Consider the following 24,759-nt stretch of genomic DNA (forward strand, 5'->3'; position numbering starts at 1 on the left):
TGGGCCTTCAGCGCCCCGCAACCTGGCGCCCGCACATTCGCCGGCCCAGCCGCCAGCCCACCGGCCGACCAGCCGCAGCGCTTACCGGTGGCGCCTCGCTGCCTCTTCCGGGACAGCCCTTCAACGGTTGCCGCAATCAGAGCACCACCCCGCGGTGGGGCACGGCGAGTCCTCCGGTAGCGCTCGGATCGCCGCAGCGCGGCCACTCTCGCGAGAAGACGGCGGAGTCCGCGAACTGCGGGGGAGGAGGAGAAGGGAGGGGCATTTAACGGTGGCAGCTGGTTCTGCGCCGGATCGGGGAGTGGGGCGGTCGCCATTGTGTTTCGCTGCCGACTACTGTGCCTCAGTTGGAGTCTTAGAACTGGGCGGAGGAAAGCGACGGTGTGGTCCTAGGACTGGGCGGGTCACTCCCTGTTCAGTGCCAGCTCCGGAGCCGAGGTAATAAGCTGCACAGCTCGGGCTTCTCCTGGGGGAAGTGGTTCTAGTCCAGGCCGCGGGTGGGGGAGGGGAGGAAACGTAGTGTAGGCCTGGGGGGAGCGGAGGCCGCTTCCTCCGCGCACCGCGGGGTACGAAGGATGCCGGGCGCAGCCTCCTCTGCCGGTGGCCCTCCGTCCCGCGGTGGAGTTTGTGACGGGCGGAGGGGCTCAGATCGTACGTCCTCCAGACGCGTGGTGGGCGAGGGCAGGGAGCTTGAACCTTTACTTTGGCGGCCTCCTCTTTCCCTGGGGTAAGGAGAGCCCTCCGGAGCGAGGTAGTTAGTGAGCGCGATGTTGAAGCTGGCGAGGGTTCGGGCTCTACCAACCCAGCCTCGAATTGAAGGGTCTTTCTCCAGCTTCTTAGATGCGGGGAAGATTTGCTCATAGATGTTCCAGTTCTTGGATATCATGACACGTTGGGGGCTTTTGGTATTGTGGTAAATTATATGTTCTTCAAATTGAATATATATTTAAAAACGGACCTGTTTGTTGGCGTAAGAAAAATACAGAAGGCGCCGGTAGTAGAGTGCTCCCTCATTTTTCATGAAACTGCATAGTAAAGACTTCAGAACGTGTACAAACACATCAAAACTACTACAATTAATACTTCTTCCTGCGTACAGATGTAAATAATATATGGGGGGAAACTCTTGTCTTGGTAATAAATTCATCACGACTAGTGTCGTTTGGCACTCTAAAGAGTAAATGTGCCCTGTTAATTTGAATTTAGTAAGTTTTTTTTTCCCGGTTATATAGGACTAATTAGGTATTTTTCTTTTTTCCCCTCTTAAGTCTCCCCTTTTCTTATCCCGTCTATCCGTTTCTGTGTGGAACTAAGAGGTAAGGTTAAAGATGAATTTTTAATTTGAAAATCAAGTAGTATACTGTTAAGGCAGACATAATGTAGCTAGGGTTTTTCATGAGATAAAATTTTGTTTCAGAAATGGGCTCAGTATTTCATTTACAGCTCTACAGCATTTGTGATGAAACATCAGTGATGTATGAAACGTTAGGGTCAGAAGATCTGGGTTTGAGTATTGATTTTGCTGAAATTATTTAACCTCTCAGATTTCCTTAGAAGTATAGCAGTTAATTCCTAGACTTGAAGAGGGGATTCAATTAGATGGGGTAGTGTGTAGCAGTCAAGATACTGGTGGACCTAATACTTGCGGAGTGTATTTTTAATGGATACAAACAGTTGGAATTGATACCTGATGTCCAGTTGTTTATATTCACGAATTATGGTCCGAATAACCTTAAAGTTTTTCTCTGCCTCTAATGTGTTCCCCATCAAGTGCTGACTACTTCACACACAGCATACATATTTAAGTTCTCTGCTACAAATGTTTTTAGGTAAGAACTTTTTACAACTCTTATTTTGCCCTAAATTATACCATAGATGTAAGCATGGTGGGTATGCATAATCTTGGGTTCTTTCCAACGTTACATGCTGGGTCTGATATTTTGAATAAGATTAAAAATTCCTACTTAAGTACAAGTGATTACTCCTTCTGCCACATTGGCAGAAGAGTTTATTTTCCTAGATAAAGCACAAAGATGCCCCTATATATAGACATGCCCAGAGGTTTTACTTGAAGGTGCCACATAATCAACTTGGATGTAAAAAGTCATCCATAGCACCGATTCAGCCAATTTTTAATTGGCTCTATCCACTTCACACAATTCGTCATCTGGTATATTGTCAAGAATTACACACATTTTAATAATTATATTTTAGGGAAATAATTGTAATAGTACAAAATTATTGTATAATATAAAACATTTTTTTGATAATTTGTTATTTGTTGTAGCCTGGCTACTAGATTAGGGCTTCACATTACAAGAATAAGCTTGACAGCATCTACCCTCCACAACTCACACTTTAGTCATCAGACTAACATATCAACAACTATTGCTATTATCTTAGTTAAGTGCATGGTAGCACTGTGGGAGCATAGAAGAGGGGTGTTTAATCATGGGGAAAATTTTACCTGAAGTCTTGCCTTAACTGAGATGGAAGGATAACTAAGAGTTTGATGAGGAAACTGCAAAGTCATGGAATCATGGTTTTAGGACAGGACAGTTTGTTCCTCATAGCTGAAACAAATTGAATGGAAGGTTAGCATGACGTAAAAGACCTTCTGTATTTTACAAAATTAGTGCTCTATGGGAATGGAGAACTATTGAATTTCTAAAGCAAATAAAAATGTTTTTGTTATCTTTGCTGATACATACTTCTGTTACTACAGATAATTAAGTGCCAGTGCCGATAATAAAGTGGGAAATGCACAGGCTTTCATCAGACCTCATTTTTAACCAATAAATTTAAGAACTAATCAATCTTGTAACTTAATTAACAGAAGCAACAACTGATCACATCAAGATGATTTCAATTTAAAATGAGTAAAATTTTGAGTTTCCACTAAGATACACTTGAGTTTACAAAAGCAGAATTCTGTTACAATGAAAATAATTTATCTTCTCACAAATCATTATTTTACAAAAATTCTATCTTTGATATAATTGCTAATCATAAGATGAACCCAAAAGAGGGGGATAAAATTATAATTTGAGAGTTGGCTGGGTTTTAATTTTCACTGACCTTAATTTTTAACTTTTCTACTCTGGTCTCAGCTCATGTGATCAAAGCTGGTTTTTCTTGCTCTCAAATATATTTCTCTGTGACTCTACCGGTTAGACTAGATCAGTTGAATACCTGGTTTTAAAATCACCTACTGCTCTACACCCACTTTTGTCAACAGCTTTAAAAGAGGGCAAATTTTGAATCTTAAAATCTAGTTCTCATCTTTCCATTATGATCATTGCACTTCAGTGTAATGTATTTCTCACTTTCCAGGAAAAAACCCTAAAATGGTTTCCACTTGATGAAGATTGAAATTTGAGACTTAACACATTAAACATGTACTTCAAAGGAGAACAGATTATCTCATAAAGTACTGTAATGTAGACTTAACATCATAGTAATATTTCTCATGGAGATGTTAAACTTTTTTCTACTTATATTTTTTAAGACCTGGGTATACTAGTACCTGTGTCTTAAATATTTGTAAGCTAAAAATCAAGAGGCATTTCTCAAAAGACCTAAGAAGTTCTGTGCTTTTAAAGTGCTTGCTTCGTGTGACCACCCTTAGCTTCCACGTCTCCATGTTTACGAAGATCAAGAAAACACTAGGACTTCCTTTGAGGAAAAAAAATTTCCCCAGAAGCAGATTTTTTTTTAAACAAAAGGATATTATACCAAGTGGAGGTAAATAATGGAATTGTAACTGTGTTTATATTTCTGGAAGACAATTGACTGTTACAGTACACTGGTATTTTGTGTGATAACTTGGTCCTTCATGCCATGAATTTATTGTATAGTAATGTTTGCTAATTCAGTAACTACAAGTCCCCTGCATTTTTAAGACAAATTCAAAGACCCTGAAATTGAATCAGATTTTTCATGGGTGTATGTTAATGTAGTAATTGTAGGACAGTAAAAGTTAGGATAAGTTATGAAGCTTTGTTGCTGCATAGCAAACTGCCTCAAAATTTAGTGGATTAAAACTGTTTTTTTTTACAGTTCTGAGTGCTTGTTGGACAGTTATACGGGTTTTGCCTGGGTTGTCTCATGTACCAGCAGTAAGCTGAAGGATTTCTCCGGCTGCAGGTTCCAAGATGGCATCACTCACATGTCTGGCAGTTGGTGTTGGTTAACATTTAGGCTTTGCTCCATGTGTTCTTTTATGACCAGGGGTTCTTAAAACAACAACCCAAGAGAAGTTAAGTGGAAGCTATAAGGCTTCTTACAGCCTGGCAGATCATATAATGTCACTTAACACTGCATTCTTTTAGTCAGAGTAAGTCTCACGAGGTTAGCCCACATTCAAAGGGTGGGGAAGTAAGATTTCACCTCTTCCTGGGCAGCAACAGCATCACAACGCAGAGGAGTGTGCAAACTTGGATGGGAAGGATTTATAGCTGTATTTTGTCATTTACCACAGGTTGCTTAGAACATTTTAAGAACACACATCCTTATTGATGTCATGATTGGGATTTGTTTTAAAATAGTGAATAAAATAAAAAACATGATAGGTTAATTGTTGAAGACTGTTGATTGTCCATGGAGGTTCATTATTGTCTCTACTTTTGTGTGTGTTTGAAATTTTTCATAATGAAAACAATTTTAAGACATACTCAGGTAATCTCAACTGCATTTTGTGAAGTTTTTACCTTGTGAAGATTTTAACCTTACCTTCCACTTAGTATTTACTAGAATAGTACTTTATTGTTTAATATTTATTACTTTGTGGCATGTAGATACTAACGAGTATAAACCAGCAGCACTGCAATTTAGAAAGCGAATTAGTCTTTGTTTTTTATAGATTTTATTGTAATATAAGTTGTGAAAAACATGTCTTTTCATTTGCAAATAACTTTTTCTGTTATTTATCAAAGTAAGACCAAGTACATTAAATAAATTTTGGAAAACTAAGAAAAAAGAAGAAAACAAAACCCACCCAGAGATACAGTAAAATGTCAATGGCTGTTTTTTCCAAATTTTTTATGCGTGTACTTATGTATGTAAGGTATATAAGTTTCTTTACCCTCCAGTGATTATCTTCGTATACATTAATGTGAATGAGTTAAAAAAATTTTTTTCTATGTGTTAAAGACAAATTTCAAATAATGAAAAGCCAATAGAATGTCTACTAAGCTGTAAGGAAAATCTTTTAACACTGATGACATTGCTTAATAATAGCTAGCATTTCCTGAATGCATACGATGTGCCAGCAAAGTTCACAGTGTACCTGTGAAGTTGGTATTGTTATTCCTATTTTCATAGGTAAAGGAGTTCATCATTAGAGAGATTAAGCCTAGAGTCGCACTAAGTAAAGGAGACAGCTTTGAGTGCCAGCTTTGACAGACATCAAAGCTTGCACTCTTAAGTATCCTGTTTTTATAAATACAATAGTTAGGAATTGGCTCATGTGCTGAAAATTGGGCAATGCTTAATATATCTTGCCAAGCCTCAGTTTCCTATTTTGGAAAAAAATACCCTTTATTAATGAATGCATTTAAAATAAGAGAAGGCTTAGTTTTTGTTTTGTTTTTTAATATGGATAGGGCTAGGGCCTTTTTGTTAATCTGGTTATTTGGTTTATGACTACTGTGTGACTTGGCAGATCCGGAACAGATCTCTTTATAAGCAGAATCAATGAAAAACTTGAGTGTTATACTGCTGTTTCTCTGATCTTAGGAATTCACAGCTTTTCCAAATTTAGTAATAAACCCAAAATCCAAGCCCTGTTTGATAGGCAACTTGTGGTAGTGCTCAGGCAAAAAGCTTCACTCTTAAGTAGGGTGCTAGGTAGACCTCCTCTGTGCCATGCGTTTTCTTATATACTGCCTGAAGTTTTTCAGTTTACTTTTTCACAGTGCCCAAACTCTACTAATTAGATGTAGTCAGTGAAGGGGCGGGGACACTAAAGCTGACCAGATGGAAGGTACAGTACCGGGAGAAGGCAAGGAGATATCGTATGTATACGGGAAAAAGTAAATCAACGTAAGTGATTGAAAGTATTTTCTCCCCAGACTGCTCCTCCTGTGTTTTGTAAACTATTTCTGACATGCTTCTAGACCTTTTCTGGGCACTTTGGACTACTCATTCCTTAAAACCAGCTCGTGGTAGTGTGTGTCTCCTTGTCCTCCACTCCCAACTCCGTGGGAAAAAGTGTGTGCGCGCACGTGTGTTCTAGTTCTTCAGTAACTGAAGAATCCCTCCCCACCACTCTTTTCTATTTGAGATGTATTGTCTCTGCCTTCTATCCATTTACTTTGGGCCTTCACTCATTTGTCTTGGAGCCACCGTATCTCTTCCTAATGACTTGTTCTTAATACTGATTTACTTTGGGTTTTTTTGTTTGTTTACGTGATGCTGGTTCAAAATCTTGAGTAGTTCCTAAGCCTGTAGCCTGTATCAGTAGTTTGTTCCCCCACAGTTCCACAAAGGTAATACAATTAATTACGGAGTTTCAGTATTATGAGAATTGCAGGAAGCTGTGTATGAATCTATTAAGGTTAGGCAAAATAGGTAAAGTTTTGTTAGACTACTAATTGTTTCATGTTTAAGAACTCTAATTATCAGGAACATAATTTCTGGGATCCTTAAGGAAAAAATGTACAAATTACTGGTGGTAAAAAACTTCAAAACTGTTGCCTTATTAAAGTACAGACTCCTAAGCAGAGAACACAAGATTGCCTTTACTGTCTGGATATAATCTGCATTTGATTTCCTTCAGAGTCCTTCCCGTGTTCCTCTCCCTTTCCATGCCTTTAATTTCACCCCCTCACGCTTACATTTTCAACATCTTTAGTATCTTTATACCTTCTTCCTCTTTTTCTGTTTTCATTCTTCAGAGGTCAGCTCACCTCCTTTGAAGTCTCTTATCTGGAACTTTTGGCTTACTGCTCAATAGTCCCATAACATTTTCAGATTTTTTAAAAGTATAATGATTGTCAACAGTCTGGTTTGAGTAATCTAGCTATTAGTATAATTGTTAATTATTCTAGTTGGTATTTGTTGGTGTTTTTGATGCAGAGCCTTCATCAGTTTTGGGAAATTTTCAGCCAGTAGCTCTGGTTTTTTTTCTCTGCCCTAGTTCTTTCCTTCTATATAACTCAAATGTACTAAAGACTTTCTTATTCTTCCTTAGTGTCTCTTAAACTCTCACCTGTGTTTACCATCATATGTTTTTCCATGATTCAGTCTGGATAATTTGCATCTAGCCTATTTCCCAGTTCCTTATTTTTCAAATTCATCAGTTCCCCGCTTTGCTACCTTGGGGCTCCCTCTTCTTCTGGTTCCACTGACTTAGCAATGGATTGATTTTTTTTATTTTCTTTTCCTTGTATTTTTGTATGGTGTAAATTTTTTTTTAAACTAGTTTCAGATGTACAAAACAATATAGTGATTAGATGTTTACACATCTCACAAAATGATAAACCCTAAAAGTCTGCTACCCATCTTACACTGCATAGCTATTACAATACAATAAGACTGACTATATTTCCTATACTGTACTTAACATCCTGTGATTATGTATATTTTTTAAAATTATAGTTGACACTCAATATTGTTTTATTAGATTGGTGCAAAAGTAATTGTAGTTTTTGCAATTATTTTTATCATTTTAAACACAATTACTTTTGCACCAACCTAATTAATTAGTTTCAGGTGTACAGTGTAGTGGTTAGGAATTTATATAATTTATGAAGTGGTCTCCAATAAGCCTAGTACCCATCTGACACTATTCATAGTTCTTACAGTATTGACTGTATTCCCCATACTATATTTCACATCCCCGTGACTATTTTGTACTACTAATTTGTACTTCTCAATCCCTTCACCTTCCTTATCCATCCCCTCAACCCTCTTTCCTTCTCGCCGCCATCAGTTTGTTCTCTGTATCTATGAGTCTATTTCTGTTCTGTTTGCTCGTTTATTCTGTTCTTTAGATTCCATATATAAATGAGGTGATATGGTATTTATCTTTCTCTGTCTGACTTATTTCACTTAGCATAATACCCTCTAGGTCCATCCATGTTGTTGAAATATGTGGTGTAATTTTTGATTGAATGCCAAATTCTGTAAATGAAAAAACAGTAGAGACTTTGGGATATGTGTGCCTGGAAATGTACAAACTCCGCTTCTGTCTGACTTACTGTGGGGGGTTGAGTTGGTTTAGGATGTAGTTGAGCTGGGTTTGAGCTTTATGATTGCTTTATTGACCTTCAGATAAAGCACATTAAGCATCACATAGTGGCCGTTCACTGTTGCAGTAGTGGACAGCCGCTCCGTGGTGCTTCACGCGAGACCTGGGCTGGCAGGGTTCCTTTCAGTATTCTTTCTCTAGCTGCAGCGTCAGCAGTGGACTGCTGTTGCTTCTTGGACCAAAGCTCATGGTGAATGGGAGTGTTCTTAGCTCTGTGCATCCTTCTCCAGTCTTAGGCAACTCTGTGTGCCTTATCCTCAGAGGTGGGGCTGTCCCAAGATTTCTGCCCTTCTCCCTGCCTCCTGCAGTGGAGTCTAGAGTGCAGGCAGATTACTGCCACCACCCCGTCACTTCCAGCTGATCTTTGCCTTATACTGGAGGAGTGTCTGGGGCAGGCAGGTTTCATAGCCCTTCTCCAGTGGCCACAAGACCATCTGCCTTGTATAGATGCAGAAATTGGATTTCCTACCCCTTTCCTAGCAACAGCTGTTCTTACCTTGTACTCACGCAGAGTGGAGCATGGATGAGCCTAGCCTCTTCAGGTTCTCCTTCTCTTAAAAATAGGCAGGCCCTGTGTGGTCATACTCCAGAAACGGAGACTGCCAGGCCAGGCCTCCTGTTTGTCCTCGTTCTTTCTTTTGAACACCCAGTGGAGGCCTGTGGAAGAGACATTTTATATTGAGGTTCCCAGAGTTTCTAAACTGTCATACTAGCAAATATTTGGCCTTCAGGACTTTAAGAATTTGAGAAAATTTGACTTGTTTCTTACCAGCTTTTATGGTGGTCATCTTTGTCCCATCTCTCTTTGTTGGAGGGTCTTGCCATTCTTTGTATTTCAGTTCATTTGAGTGCCTTGCAATCTCAGTTCTGGTGGACTCAATAAAAGTGATATAGTAGATTATCTGGTTTATTCATGGTAGAGTAGGAGTGATTTGTGGCTATCTTAATACCAAGGAGAGATGAAACACTTCCCCCCAATTTTGTGTGTTTTATTTTGCTTGAAAATATTCAAGTACAGAAAAGTTGGGAAAACAGTAAAATTAATATCCATATAACCTCACCTACATTCAGAAGTTAATATTATTTGCTGTATTTGCTTTGTATCTATATAGGTTATATGTAACTACATGTAGTGCTTATTTTCTAAAATATGTATTGTTATTTTAGAACCATTTCATATTAAGTTGGAGACATTGCGACACGTTGCTAAAATTCAGTCTATATTCAAACTTGCTGGGGTTTTTTTGTTCTGTTTTTTTAAACTTTTATTTAAATGTGTTTTCCAGGACCCATCAGCTCCAAGTCAAGTAGTTGTTTCAGTCTAGCTGTGGAGGGCGCAGCTCACAGTGGCTCATGTGGGGAATCGAACCAGCAACCTTGTTAAGAGCACCGTGCTCTAACCAATTGAGCTGGCCAGTTGCTCCCTCCTGTTGTTTTTTTGAATAAGGATTCAATAAAGGTTCATGCATTGCATTTGATTTTGTTTAGTTTCAAACTAGAACAGTACAGTGCTTTCATATTTTTTTTCTTGTGACGTTGACTTTTTGAAGAATCCATGCCAGTTATCTTACAGAATGTTCTCCATTTTGGGTGTGTCTCATCCTTGTGTCATTTACATTTAATTATGTTTATTGTATTTTTCAGTTCTAAAATTTTAGTTCATTTTTCAAGTGCTTTGATTTTTATGTGTTCTTTTCCCTGCACATATTTTTAAGCTCTCTTCATTTAAGTATTGCAAATATAGTTGTTGTATATAATCTACCTGAAATACTTGATTTGACATTTTTGCTAGCCTATTTTATCTCTCATGTGTTGCATCTCAAGGACCTTGTTTATGGTGCCTTATTTCATTGTATGCTTAGTTATCTCCTGCTCATTATACTTGAAAGATTGTAGATATAATCTGAAGCCTAGCATGAAGGCATATTCCTCCAGGAAGATTTGTGTTTGCTTCTGTCAGGTACTTGGTGGCGTACTAGGTTAGGACCACCTTAAACCTAATTGAAGGTTTAACCTTAATTTGCCGTCCAGGAAATAGCAACCTTAGCTGCCAACCTGCACAAGAACTGGTTTACTTCTGGTTTGACTCTTACCCTGTTGTTGGAGACCTTTGGAGTCCAGCTGATTGTGATGGCCTAATAGATTCCAAACCTTGTGCATGTCTGGGGTTTGATTTCCTTCTGTGAGACTGGCAAATTGAAATTTAAATTTTCTGGATTTACAAATACCCTGAGCGCAAAAGTGGCTTTTTGTACTTTCATATCTTTCAGATTCCTGTTTTCCCTTTATTATTTACGTAGTAATTCCTTATTATCTTGTCATCCCTTCATTGCTTTGAAAAGGATGTTCTTTATGTTTTATTTAATATTTTTCATTGATTGAGGGGAAGGATTGGTTTGAATATTTTGCCATTATCAAGAACTGAAGATTCTCCCCCATAACATTTTGTATATATCTGCTATTACATCTTATCATAGTATTTACATATTTAATTCCATTCAGTCCCCTACTCCTGAAATATGAGTTCAGGAGATGTGCTAAACTCTGGAAATGTGATGGTTAAGCACTCAGTAACTAACTCTTAAAAAGTGAGCTGGAACTAGGTTTTTGTTTTGTTTTTTCCAAGTGGTAGTTGGAAATTAAGTGAAAAGGGTAGGTTAGAGTTCTGGATGCTGGGCCAAAGAATTTAAACTTCCGTTTTAAATTAGTAGGAAACAATTGAAAGATTTATTTTGGGAAATGGTGCCATTATTCGTAGGATAAAATACAAAAGAAGAAAACTCGTAGGTTAATGGTGAGTTTTCCTTTAGACAGAGCCTAGCTTGGTATTCTTAGAGACAGACTGTTGGTTTATTCAGAGTAGGCCTGATATCCAAGTAAAGTCTTGTTGAAAAACATTGTAAAATTTAATTTAAATTTGTTTGTATTCTAGTGTAAGTTGTGAGATGTTTTTCAGTTGTGTTTAATTAGCTTGTGATTATGAGACCTTGGTAACTTACAGATAATATCAGGCATAGAACCAGTTATAGAATTTTGCATGTCAGATAGAGTTAGTGCCTTCAGGCTTTTTACCTGGACCGAATAGATTTGAATTGTGCTGTTTTTAAGTAGGAAAACCTTTTTTTTTGGTATAAAGATCCTTTATAATGTTCCAGGCCACCTAAAACATGAACTTTCCTTTAACAAGCTCTTCAGAGTTTCCTAGGAGAATGAAATTACCTACAAAAAAAGTAGTCAGTTTTTTTAGTATCTAACAACCCCACGGGTTTATGAAATAGAGCACATAAATTGTGGAGTTGGTATGAATACCTGTTTTCCACTACTGTTGCTTATGTCAGTCACTATTAAAATTCCTCAAGGTGAGGGTACACTTAACATAATTAAAAATATGACTATGTAAACTAACAGTTAAATAACAGCTTTACTCAAGAGACTTTATTTCCAAAGTCGAAAAATTCAGTAAAGTAAAACTCCCAAATATTAATCATAAGATTTTTGAGGCTTTGTGGCTCATTACCTTATTTTCTTCATTTGAAGCAAGTTCTGGACAATGGAAAATGTGGCCTTTTGCAACTGTTGGTGCCTCAGCTTTGGTCATATTTGTTGATAAGGAACTTAAGCACATTCCAGTTGAACCCATGATGCTAGGACTTCGGGGAGTCTCAGAGTACGAATTGTGTTATGTAAGTTGCATAGAAATGATGAGTGCTGTATGCAATTGAGTTGGAAGACATGGAAGACGGGCAACTATCTCTTATGCTTATGCTCCACTGTCCTGACTTCACCTATAAAGCACAAGTTCAAAGATGAAATTAAGAAGCTCAAGATGTCAACAGCAGAGCTTTTAAACAAGCTTAGGGCTCTGAACGTCTATATAGGTCACACTATGAAGCCAGCCCTGGTGTGGTACGTTTTTATCTTATCAAACAGAGCTTGACTGTCCAATTGTGAAATCATATCATTGTATTGACCATTGAGGAAAGGTTATACATAAGATCTTTTCTTGTGTTGTACTCTTTTTCTTTTTAAATTTGTTGGGCTGACATTGGTTAGTAAAATTATATAGGTTTTAAGTGTACAATTCTATAATACATCATCTATATATCACATTGTGTGTTCACCACCCAGAATCAGTTCTCCTTCCGTCACTGTATATTTGACCCCTTTTACCCTTATCTACTGCCCACCTCACCCCTCACCCTCTAGTAACCACTAAACTGTTGTCTGTGTCTATGAGTTTTTGTCTTGTTTGTTGATTTCAGCTTGTTGCACTCTCTAAGTCTTGATTAAAAGCATTAATACCTTTCAAATACCTTTTTCCTGCTAGTGTGTTATTTTTGCTGATACCTTTTCCTTTCTAGCACTTAACAACTAAATTATGTGGTTATGTAGCTTGTTTGTTCTTTACTAGACTACATCTTCTTGATAATCACTGTCCCATTTGATGTCCCCTTACCTCATCCCCTTGTTTAGTATTAATTAATGTGCCTAGCACATACTAAGCAGCTAAAAAACTATTTGATGAATGAATGAACTTAAAAAGATGCCTTATATTACCTTGTAAGTGGTCTGGTAGAAGTTTTTCAAGGACTGCACGTTTTAATTTTTTTGCTACTTTTTGTGCTTTTGACCTACAACTTACGCAACCAAATTATATAAGTTCTCTGGTAACACCTACGTTGTCAAAATTCAATCAATTTATGTAGAAGAGTTGCCAAAAATAGTTTCATATGGTATAAATTTTCTCTCTCAGAGGGCTCTGCCTCTTTGCCTTCTCTCAAGAGGTTTGTTTTGAGCAGATTTCCTACTAGGTTAGTTTCATTCTGCAAGTAAGAAGGGTATAAATATAGTCAAAGTAAACAATGAGAGGTAGGATTAAGAAGCATTATTATTGTTGAAGAAACATCTGTAACCCTGTACCTCTTAAAAAATATTTTCTTTCTGTTTAAAACCCTCAGATCACAAATAAGGTCCCTTGTTTAGTATTTTCATAGCCTTCTTGATAAAATAACTAATCTGCTGCTTGTCAGATCATTTGTGGGCTTTTGCATATCATGTCAGTGTTTTAGCCATTAATATTCATCCTAATGTATGCTTTCTTTAAAAGTCTAATTCGTAACACCTCTTTTAAATAAAATTTTGTACAGATGCATAGCTTATAAAAAGCTGAAGTGATCATATGCTTTATCATCCAAACCAGGCCACTTGCAAGAGACAACGCAAGCACTATTAATAATTGTCCTGGGGTAATGAGCACAAATTAGGACTTTTCTGGCCATAAACTAGGACTGTTCTAGGCAAACTAGGAACTATGATCATCTTACTTAACAGGAAAACAGCAGTCCTTTGCCCTACCCTGTTCTCTCATTTGTAGTCCCATTTTCCAAAGGCAGCAAACCTCAACTTTTAGCTCTTCTAGGATTTACCTTCATATTTCTAAATGATGTGTTTGTACTGTTATTTCATGATTTTTCAATATTATATATGTTTTCCTTATTCATCATTGTCCTTGCTTCCCCTAACCACCATCAACCCACCTCGTGTTTGCAGTAAAATCAGTAAACTGTTTATATTATTATAACTATGTAAATAGTAAAGAGTTCACCCAAACACAGCAATAGCTCCTTTCTTGATTAATAGTTCTATTTTCCAAAGTTAGAAAATTTATTAAATTGCCCTTGTTCTAAGTACTCCACTTTTCTTTTCCAAGTGCCACATACCAAAATACTTTCCATTTGATGCTATTTTTTTTCTTAGAACTTTGCTTCCATTATCTGTCGTCCTGCTCCAGTCTTGATAAGTTTCCTATGCTTTCTACTTAACCTTTGTTACTGTTTCTGCTTTTGTGTCTGGTTCTTCAGTTCCTCACTCCCATTTCGCTAGCACATGCTCTTCATTTAGCTTCCTCTGGTTTTTTATTTTTCGATTGGTTTTTAAAAGATTGTGCATATCTGAAATTGTGTCCTGTTCTTCTCCATCTCACGTTTAGTTGTCAGATTGGAATTCAAGCCAGACATTTTTCTCGGTACTACAATTATTGCTTCATTGTCTTAAAGGTGTTTAAAGGTATAATTAAAGAAGCCATTCTGATTACTTTGGTATGTGACCTGTTTTTTCTCTCTTGTAACTTATAGGTGTTCTGAAATTTCACGATGATAAATTGTGCTTAGTGTTGGTCTTTCTTTGATTTGCTGAGTACTCTTGAATCTTTCAATGTGTAGATTTATATCTTTAATTCTAGATTCTTTCATTTCTTTGATAATTATTTTCCTCCATTTTCTTCTCTCTCTTTATAACTATATTACAGCCAAATGATAATTCCCTTGGACAATTCTCCTATTTTCAAGTTACATTTTCTACTTCTGGGAGGTTTACTCAGTTTACTCCCAATTCTTACGTTGAATTTATTTCAGTGTATCACATTTTTTAAAAAGTGTATCACATTGTGAATTTCCGTAGGCTTTTTATTATACTGTATTTGCTTTCTCAAGTATCCTGTTATTATTTATGAATGAATGTCTTATCCCTTTGAGGATAGTAATTAGCTTCTTTCCCTAGATTTTCTCTCAATTCCTTTTTTTTATTGTTAACTTTGTTCTTTCATATAGGAACTCTTCCTTGGATACCTAGTGATCCTTGATGTTTGTCTATTAAGCACTAAAAAAGTTGATTAGAAACTCTTGGTGACTAGTGGACTTTGCTTTGGAGTAGGTAAACTAGCTTTGCAATTAGGAGCATTCAAAATGTTGATATCCAGAAATCCTATTTCTGGTGTTCCGTTTGGTGATCCAAGAGTAAAATCCTGACAACGTTGTAGAAACAAAACCAGGAAAGAGTCCTTGGGTCTCAACATTGAGTGTATAGATTTTCTTTTATTCCTTATACTTAACCCCCCCAGAGATGATTGTATATTTGGGGCGGGGGGGATTGCTTGTGAGATCCTTATTCTCCAGAGAACAAATATCCTATTTTTAGGAGAATGAACCTAGGGGAAGACTTTGGGGTTTTACTGCTCCAACTACAGATTTTAATTCAACAACTGTCTTTTCAACCCTTTTTATGGTACTTTGAACCTCCAAGTCTTGGTTCTCTCCAGAGTGCTAAGGTCAAATGCTTTGCTTGTAGTTCTACCACTTTCTAAGTACCTAGGGTGTAGTTTCATCCTCTGCTGAATTATTCTACTTCTACTTTGGATTTTCCAAACATACATTGAAATCTCTTGCCTTCTATGGCCCTGCTTCCTGTTCTTTTCATGGTAGAGCTTTTGGATTAATGCACTTCATTTTATAGGGGTTTTGAAAAGAGGGGCCAAAATAAATGTACTCGTATGAAGATAACCTGTCATGTTTAACTAGAAATTCAAAATTGTCCTTTTTGATAAGCTTTCTTTGATTTAATCATATTCCACTGTATAGCTTTTACTCTGGTTTTTCATTAGCTAGATATTCTTAGTTTAATTGATATTGAACTTGTGTTATATCTTTTTCTTGTTTGCTATGTCTTCTGCAATATAGACCATATATTTTGCTTTTTGCTCTCTTTATCCTCTCTTCTGTTATTCCTGATACCATATTTTTAGACAGGTATTATTGAAAAAGGAAATTCTTGTGTAGTAACTTTTCAGGTAGAAAGGTGATTGATCCAAGACTTATAAGTTAACAAGCATTTATATGCTTAAAACGAATTAGGTATTTTTAACTTAAGTGTTTAAATTTGAATGTTTTAATACAGCAAGTATATACGATACCTTAATCCAAACTAAGCATCAAGTAAGTGAAGTATATCTGTTTATACTTTCCTTAATTTCAAGAACACTCCCAGGACAATAAGGGAATAATTTTTGACCTTGAAAGTGGGTGGGAGAAGTTGAAAAGATTATTGTGATTTCTTTTTATTTGCTACTTTCTTTTGCCCTTCTTTGTACTCTCAACACTGGTGGCATCTCAGTTATCCAGAGGCCTCATTGTAAATCCTTTCCCCAGGAAACTTAATTTTTATTTTATTTTATAAAAGTAATATCTTTATAGCAGCACTATTTGTAATAGCCTAAAACTGGAAACAGTCCAGTGTCCACAGTAGAACAGGCAAATGAATTCTGTGTGTGAATTCTATAAAATACTATGTAAACCAATTAGAGTGAACTTAATACAACTGCACGCAACAATACATATGAATCTGACAAATATATTGTTGAGCAAATGAAACCAGACATAAGAGTACCCTTTATATGATTCCATTTGTATATAGTTAAAAATCTGCTATAGTAGTGGTTACTCTTGGGCTGGGTTGAAGAATGTTTAGTGAAGAAAACTTAGAAATTATTTTCACTTTTGAGAAGGGGAGATAGACAGGAAAACAAATTACCACATAAGGTAGAATGATGTCTTAATAAAAGTATGTACAAAGGGGAAGCTCACAATGGAAAATGCTTGTTTTAAGACCATGACCAGGAAGAGAATGGGGAATGTGTAGACTTTCTAGGCATACAAAGGCCTATGAAAACATTGTGTTAAGGAGTGTGCAAATAGTACAATGTAGCTAATGTTCACAGTACAACTATTGAACACTAATAATAGGTAAGAATAGCAAGATAATCAAGGGCAAATTCATGTAGGATTTTGTGGAGAGACAAAATTGACTAAGGAAAAGAGCCCAGGCTTTGGAAACAACAAACCTCAGTTCCTTATCCCATTTCTGTGTGCTGCATTTTATGGACAGTAGGGAGCCTTTGATAGACTTTAGACCTCTGCTTCATAGAAGAGGGGTGATGATAGTCTCATAATTTACCATGCCAGATAGAGTTAATTTGCCTGGTTAATTTTTATTTGAGCTGATGATAAAGGAGGATTAAGAATAGAAGGTTTGCATGTTTTCCCAAAGGCAATTAATCAAAATTTGCATTTCACAGGAAACCTTAAGAATGGAGTCTAAACCTTCAAGGATTCCAAGGAGAATTTCTGTTCAACCATCCAGCTCTTTAAGTGCTAGGATGATGTCTGGAAGCAGAGGAAGTAGTTTAAATGATACCTATCACTCAAGAGACTCTTCATTTAGACTGGATTCTGAATATCAGGTAACCTCTTAATTTGAAATATATATACACAGTCTCTCTTTTAGAATCTTGGGGGCCACATGTTTGTTTAGATTTTAGATAAATAGTAGTGTGTGTTTATAACACCCTTAGCTGAATCTGAAGCATTCTGTAGTCAAACCACATTTGATGTGTCTGCAGCAAAATGAAAAACTTTTGGACTTCAGAATTATGAATAAGGGATTATAAAATCATCATATTTTACAAACACTTGGGAACCTTTTAACTTAAAAAAAATAAGTATCAATTTAAGTATAAATTTATGTCAGTGTGGAAGATTTTATCAAAAGACTAAAAAGTTGCATCTTTTTAAAATTTTTTATTGAAACAAGCCCAGTTTATTTGTTCACTTCTTGCATTTGAAGTACTCCTTGATGACATATTTGGCCTGAGACTTTGCCATAGGCCTTAACCACCACACACCTGCAACCAACCACTTTACAGGGTTTTCCCTCTCTGTTGATTTTACAGAGGCCTACCCATTCCCCTAATTTCTTGTTGTCATCAACCTTAATTAGGTTGATTTGGTGTTCAGCACAGAGGGCCTCCACCAGTTTGATGTACATAGGTTCATCCCAGTTGGATGTAAGCACACAAAGATGAGCTTGGCGCTTGCCTGAGGCTTTGGCAGCTTCGTAGAATCCACATACTAGGCCATTGTGAATGAGGGCGGTCTTCAGCATCTCTGGTAAAGCAGTATTAACGTCCGTTACACCCCCAGCAGCAATGCTTTCCTTCTCTATGGCGGTGGGTTATGGTGGAGCTGAGTCTTGAATGCCTCCAAGCTATTGTGTGGCAGTAGGGAAAGAGCTGCATCAGTTTTCCTGAACATTATGTTCATTCATCTGACTTTTCTCTGTGAATATACAAAGCAGTGATGGAATAATGATTGTTGTGTTTTTCTTTCTTTCTTTCTTTCTTTTTTTTTTTTTTTTTTTTTTTTTTTTTTTTTTTTTTTTTTTTTTTTTTTTTTTTACAATATAGCGTCTAAATATCTTGCTTTAGTGGTAGGTGATTGTAAAATTAATAGGCTGTTTTGTGAGGATATATTACTAACAATCTTTTAGATGAATTTGGGTTAATATTCTACAATAAACTATACAAGTACTCTTTTCTTGACGTAGCTAATTTTCCTTAGGACTGACAGCATTTTGGTGTTTGAAAAGGCTTGTTAGGGGTATAACACAGTAGTTCTGGTGTAAAACAGTAGAAAGCTCAGAAAGCATGATTTGTAGGTTAAAACCCCAGATCCTTTAGCTATCACTTTACTACCACCTCCCCTTCCACTCCAGCAGTAAGCAGCCACTAATCTACTTTCTGTTTCTCTAGATCTTCCTATTTTGTAGTTCCAGATACATGAGTGGAAACATACACTGTATGGTCTTTTGTGACTCGCTTCTTTTACTTAGCACGTTTTTAAGGTTCATCTGTGTTGTACATATCATCAGTATTTCATTCCTTTTATGGATCAATAATATTCCATTGTAAGGATGGATATACCACATTTTGTTTATCCATTCATCATATGGATATGCAGGTTGCTTTCACTTTTTGACTATTATGAATATAATGTTGCTATAATCATTTATGTGCAAGTTTCTGTGTGGACTTAAGTTTTCAGTTATTTTGTGTATATACCTAAGGGTAGAATTGCTGAAGTACATATATGATAACTCTGTATTCAGTTTCTTGAGTAATTGCTAGACTGTTGTCCAAAATGGCTGGACTATTTTGTATTTCCACCAGCAGTTGTATGTGAGGGTTCTGACTTCTCCACATCCTCGCCTACGTTTATCCTACATTTTGATTCTAGCCATCCTATCGTGGGTGTAAAGTATTGTCTCATTGCAGTTTTCATTTAGATTTCCTTGTTGTCTCATGATGTTGAGCATCTTTTCATGTGCTAATTGGCTATTTTTATAATTTGGAGGACTGTCCATTCACATCGTTTGCTCATTTTTAAATTGGGGTATTATTTTCTTACTGAGTTATAAGAGTTTTTAATTTCAAATTCCACTTTTTCACTGCTGATATACAAGAAAGTGATTGACTTTTGTATCTTAACCTTGTGTCCTGCAACCTTAACTATAATCATTTAGTATTTCCAGGAGATTTTTTTTGGTGATTCTGACTGATTTCTACATAGATGATCATATCTTCTGCAAATAAAGTTTTGTTTTGCTTCCTAATCTGTATACCTTTTATTTCCTTTTCTTGCCTTACTGCATTAGCTAGAACTTCCAGTACATTGTTAGAAAGGAATGGTGAAAAGAAGAATAAAGTAAGCCCAAAGATAGTATAAGGAAGGAAATAACAAAGATGAGAACATAAATAAATGAAATACAGTCTGCAAAGAAAATAGGAAAGATAAGTAAAACTAGCCTTTGTTATTTTGAAAGGATTAACAAAATAGACAACCCTTTAACTAGTCTCACAAAGGAAAAAAGAGGGCTCAAATAAAAGAAATGAAAAAGGAGATGTTACGCATGATAACACAGAAATACAAAGGATCGTAAGAACTACTATGAGCAGTTATATGCCAGAAAATTGAACAAGCTATAAAAATGAACAATTTCCTAGAAACACACATCCTACCAAGACTGAATCATGAGGAAATGGAAAATCTGAACAGACTAATAGCAAGGAGATTGAATCAATAAGCAAAAACCTCTGAACAAATAGAAGTCCCGTACAAGATTACTTCACTTGTGGATGTTACCAAACATCTAAAGAATTAGTACGTATCCTTCTCAAACTCTTCCAAGAAAAACGAAGAGGAGGTAACACTTCCTCATTTTATGAACCCATTAATATCCTGATACCAAAACAAGACAAGGTTATACAAAAAAAGAAAATTATAGGTGAGTATCCTGGATGAACATAGATTCAGAAATCCTCAACAAAATATTAGCAAACCAAATTCAAGGATCATACACCATGATCAAGTGGGATTTATTCCTGGGGTGCAAGACTGGTTCAACATCTGCAAATCAGCCAGTGTGATACATCACATTAATGAAATCAAGGATAAAAATCATGTAATCGTATCAGTAGATGAAGGAAAAGCATTTAACAAAATTCAACATCTATTTATGATTTTAAAAACCTCAACAAAATTGGTATAGAAGGAATGTACCTCAGCTTAATAAAGGCCAGATATGACAGTTACACGGAGAACATCATACTCAGTGGTGAAAAGCTGAAAGCTATTCCTCTAAGTTCAGGAACGACATGAGACAAGGATGCCCCCCTCTTGCCACCTTTATTCAACACAGCATTGGAAGCGCTAGCCAGAGCAGTTAGGCAAGAAAGAAATAAAGCAACCAGATTGGAAAGGAAGGAGTAAAACTCTGTGTTTGCAGATAACATTGTATATAGAAAGCCCTAAAGATTCCACCAAAAAAAACCTATTAAAACTAATAAATTCAGTCAAGTTGCAGGATACAAAATATACAAAAATCAGTTGCCTTTCCACATACTAATGCACTATCAGAAACTGAAATTAAGAAAAAATTCCATTTACAATTGCATCAAAAAGAATAAAATACCTAGGAATTAATTTAACCATGGAGGTGAGTGAAAGACCTGTACACTGAAAACTAGAAGACGTTGATGAAAGAAATTGAAGACACAAATAAGTTGAAATCTATTCCATGCTCATAGACTGGGAGAATTAATATTGTTATAATGTCCCTACTACCCAAAGCAATCCACAGATTTGATACAATCCCTATCAAAATACCAATTTTTATATATATATATAGAAATAGAACAAACAATACCAAAATTTGTATAGAATCACGAAAGACCTCAAGTAGCCAAGGCATTCTTAAGAAAGAAGAACAAAGCTGGAGGCATCATGCTTCCTGGTATCAAAATATATTACAAAACTAGTAAGCAAAACAGTATGGTATTAGCATAACAGCAGACACATAGATCAGTGGAACAGAACAGAGAACCCATAAGTAAACCCACGCATTTAGGGTGAAACAGTTTACCACAAAGGAGTCGAGAATGTACAACGGGGAAAGGACAATCTTTTCAATAATTTTTGTTGGGGAAACTATACAGCCACATGCCAAAGGATGAAACTGCACCACTATCTTAGACTATACCCCCAAATTAACTCAAAATGGATTTAAGACTTGAATGTAAGAACTGAAATCAAAAAACTTCGGAGGAAAACATGGGCAATAAGCTCTTTGACATGGGTCTTGGTGATGAGTTTTTTGGATTCGACACCTAAAGCAAAGATAACAAAAGAAAAAATAAACAAGTGAGACTACATCAAACTAAAATGCTTCTGCACAATGAAAAGGGAACCTACCAAATGGGAGAAAATATTTGTAAATCATATGTATATCTGATGAGGGGTTAATATCCAAAATATCTAAAGAAATCACACACTTAAATAGGAAAATTTTTTAAAAATTATTTTAAAATGGCCAGAGGAGCTGAATAGCTATTTTTCCAAAGAAGATGTACAGATGGCCAATGGGTACGTGAAAAGAACATCATTAATCATCAGGAAAATGCAAATCTCAGTGGCAGTGAGCTATCACCTCAAATGCCTTCAAGTAGCTGTTATCAAAAAGACAAGAAGTATTGGTGAGGATAGAGAAAAAAGAACTCTTGTGCATTGTTGGGAATGTAAATTGGTGTAGCCGCTATGGAAAACAGTATGGAGGGTCCTGAAATCTAAAAATAGAACCACCATATGATCCACCACTTACAATTATGGTTATTTATCTGAAGGAGAGACAAAAACACTAATTTGAAAAGATAGCTGTACCTCATGTTTATTGCAGCAGGATATTTTGTATCCTGCAGGATATTTTGTATCCTGCAGTCAAGTTGGGTAAAGGGGGTCAAAAGGTACAAACTTAAGTCTTGGGGATGTAATGTACAGCATGGTGACTAGTTAATAATACTGTATTGTACATCTGAAAGTTGCTTAGAGAGTAGATCTCAAGTTTTGAACAAAAGGTAAAAGAAGTTTGCATTGGTTGTGGATATTAAATAGAATTATTGTAGTGATCATTTCATAATATATACATATATTTCAAATCATTATGTTGTACACCTGAAAGTAACATAATGTTATATTTCAATTATGTCTTTTTAAAATAGAAAAGGAGTAAGAGGAGACATCCTTTCCTTGTACCTGATCTTAGTGGGAAAGCTCCGAGTTTCTCAATATTAAGTATGTTAGCTGTTCTATTCTTTATCAAATTGAGGAAGTTACCCTCTATTTTTAGTTTGCTGAGAGTTTTTATCATAAAAGGGGCATTGGATTTTATCAGATGCCTTATCTTCATCTATAATATAGTCATGTGGTCTTGTTTCTTTAGCTTATTGATAGACTAAATTGATTTTCAGATGTTGACCAGCCTTACATACCTGGGTTAAATCCCACTTGGTCATCATGGTGTATAATTCTTTTTATACTTTTTTTTTGGATTCGGTTTGCTAATATTTTCTTGAGGGTTTTTGCGTGTATCTTCATGGGAGATACTGGTTTGTAGTCTTTTGTTTCTTTTGTTATTGTTACATCTTTGTCTGGTTTTGGTATTAGGGTAATGCTGTCCTCATAGAATGAGTTAGGAAGTATTTTCCCTGTTTCTATCCCTTTGAAAGAGTTTGTAGAGAATTGGTATAACTTCTTCCTTAAATGTTTGGTAGAATACACCAGTGAACCCATGTGTGCCTGGTGTTTTCTGCTGTGGAAGGTTACTAATTATTGATTCAATTTATGAGTTGGAAGAGTTTATAATTTTATATATTCTAGATACAAGTTCCTTATTAGATGTATGACTTGCCAGTATTTTCTCATTAACGTTCTTTTTTACTGCACTGTTTTAAGGGCATTTGTTTTGGGAATATTTTTTAAACCAATTTAGAAATAGTCTCCCAGCTAGCTCAGTCGATAGAACATGAGACTCTTAAACCAACTTAGAAATAATAATTTTCTGAATGCAAAACCGATTCATATACTAATAGTAAATGAATAATGATTTCATTGACTATCCTTCCAGTAAACCTCTTGTTGGAAGGGTAGCTTAAATAAGTATTATGAAGATAAAAATAAATAATCTGAAATGAAAAATGGATGCCTGCTAGTTATAGAAAATTGGGGATATTCCCTTTTGTTCCATGTGGATACAACATTTATAGCTATTAAGTTTTCAAACTGTTTTATTTATATATGATTTCTCAGATATACACTGTAGTACTTCACCTACTTTGGGCTATTAAGTAGCCCCCTCCTTTTATTGAGTTATAATTTGCATACCATACAATTCGCCTTTTTTATACCAGACAGCCTTTTGAGTTGAAAGTAATTCATGGAAAATGTTTACCCCAGGAGCCAAATCTGTTACCCATTCTGTGTAGACTGGAAATTTAGTGAAAATGAGAAAGAACTCCATGAAACTTGAGTTGAAGTTTAATAACTTTGTATTTGCTTTTTATTTTCATATGTATGTTTATAGTCTGTAGATGACAAATGCAGAAAGATTAATTGGACTTAATGAATTAAAAAACTTTGTCAAAGGATACCATGAAGAGTGAAAATACAATGAATTCTTACATCCTAACTATAAAGACAACTCACTTTAAAATGGTGAAAGGACCTGAATAGACATGTATGCACATATATGCAAATGGACAATAAACACATGAAAAGATGCTCAACGTCATCAGCCATTAGGGAAATGCAAATACACACTACAGTGAGATACCACTTTGTACCCATGAATTGGTTAAAATAAAAACAAGAACAAGAGTTGGTAGGTTGTGAAGAAATTGGAACCCTCATACATTGCTAATGGGATTGTTAACTGGTACAGCCACTTTGGAAAAAAGTTTAGTAATTCTTCCAAAAGTTAAAACTTTGAGTTACTGTGTATGACCCATCACTTTGACCCAAGATCTTGAATATGAATATTGATAGCAGCATTATTCATGATAGACAAAAAGTGAAAATGACCCTAAAGCTATTAGGTTGATGCAAAAGTAATTGTGGTTTAAAAGGTTAAAAATAATTGTAGGGCCTGGCCCGGTGGCTCAGGCGGTTGGAGCTCTGTGCTCCTAACTCCGAAGGCTGCCGGTTCAATTCCCACATGGGCCAGTGGGCTCTCAACCACAAGGTTGCTGGTTCATGTCCTCGAGTTCCTCAAGGGATGGTGGGCTCTGTCCCCTGCAACTAAGATTGAACACGGCACCTTGAGCTGAGCTGCTGCTGAGCTCCCTGATGGCTCGGTTGGAGCGTGTCCTCTCAACCACAAGGTTGCCGGTTCAACTCCCGCAGGGGATGGTGGGCAGTGCCCCCTGCAACTAGCGACGGCAACTGGACCTGGAGCTGAGCTGTGCCCTCCACAACTAAGACTGAAAGGACAACAACTTGAAGCTGAACGGC

At 36.4% G+C, this 24,759-nt stretch overlaps 1 protein-coding gene and 1 pseudogene across 7 annotated transcripts in view; one reads left to right on the plus strand and one right to left on the minus strand.

Annotated features, from left to right (window-relative positions):
* Positions 1-249: 249 nt before the first annotated feature.
* MARCHF7 (membrane associated ring-CH-type finger 7) overlaps positions 250-24,759 on the plus strand; it is a 54,052-nt gene continuing 29,542 nt past the window's right edge. For 3 of the 7 annotated variants that reach the window (XR_002137005.3, XR_012497707.2, XM_019727254.3), the window contains exons 1-2: positions 253-438; positions 17,160-17,324. Coding sequence is in view for 5 of the 7 variants with exons in the window: in XM_019727254.3 (XP_019582813.3) it covers positions 17,172-17,324 (153 nt within the window). In the remaining 2 variants the exon portion in view is untranslated. Of the gene's footprint in view, positions 439-1,268; positions 1,317-17,159; positions 17,325-24,759 lie in introns of all 7 variants that reach the window. The other 4 variants (XM_074337055.2, XM_019727257.3, XM_019727255.3 and 1 more) reach the window with 4 other exon arrangements.
* Positions 17,331-18,094, minus strand: LOC109445241 (small ribosomal subunit protein eS12 pseudogene; annotated as a pseudogene).

This window comes from Rhinolophus sinicus, chromosome 17 (assembly GCF_057876585.1).
Source record: "Rhinolophus sinicus isolate RSI-liver-muscle chromosome 17, RSI-T2T, whole genome shotgun sequence".
NCBI classification, from domain to species: domain Eukaryota; kingdom Metazoa; phylum Chordata; class Mammalia; order Chiroptera; family Rhinolophidae; genus Rhinolophus; species Rhinolophus sinicus.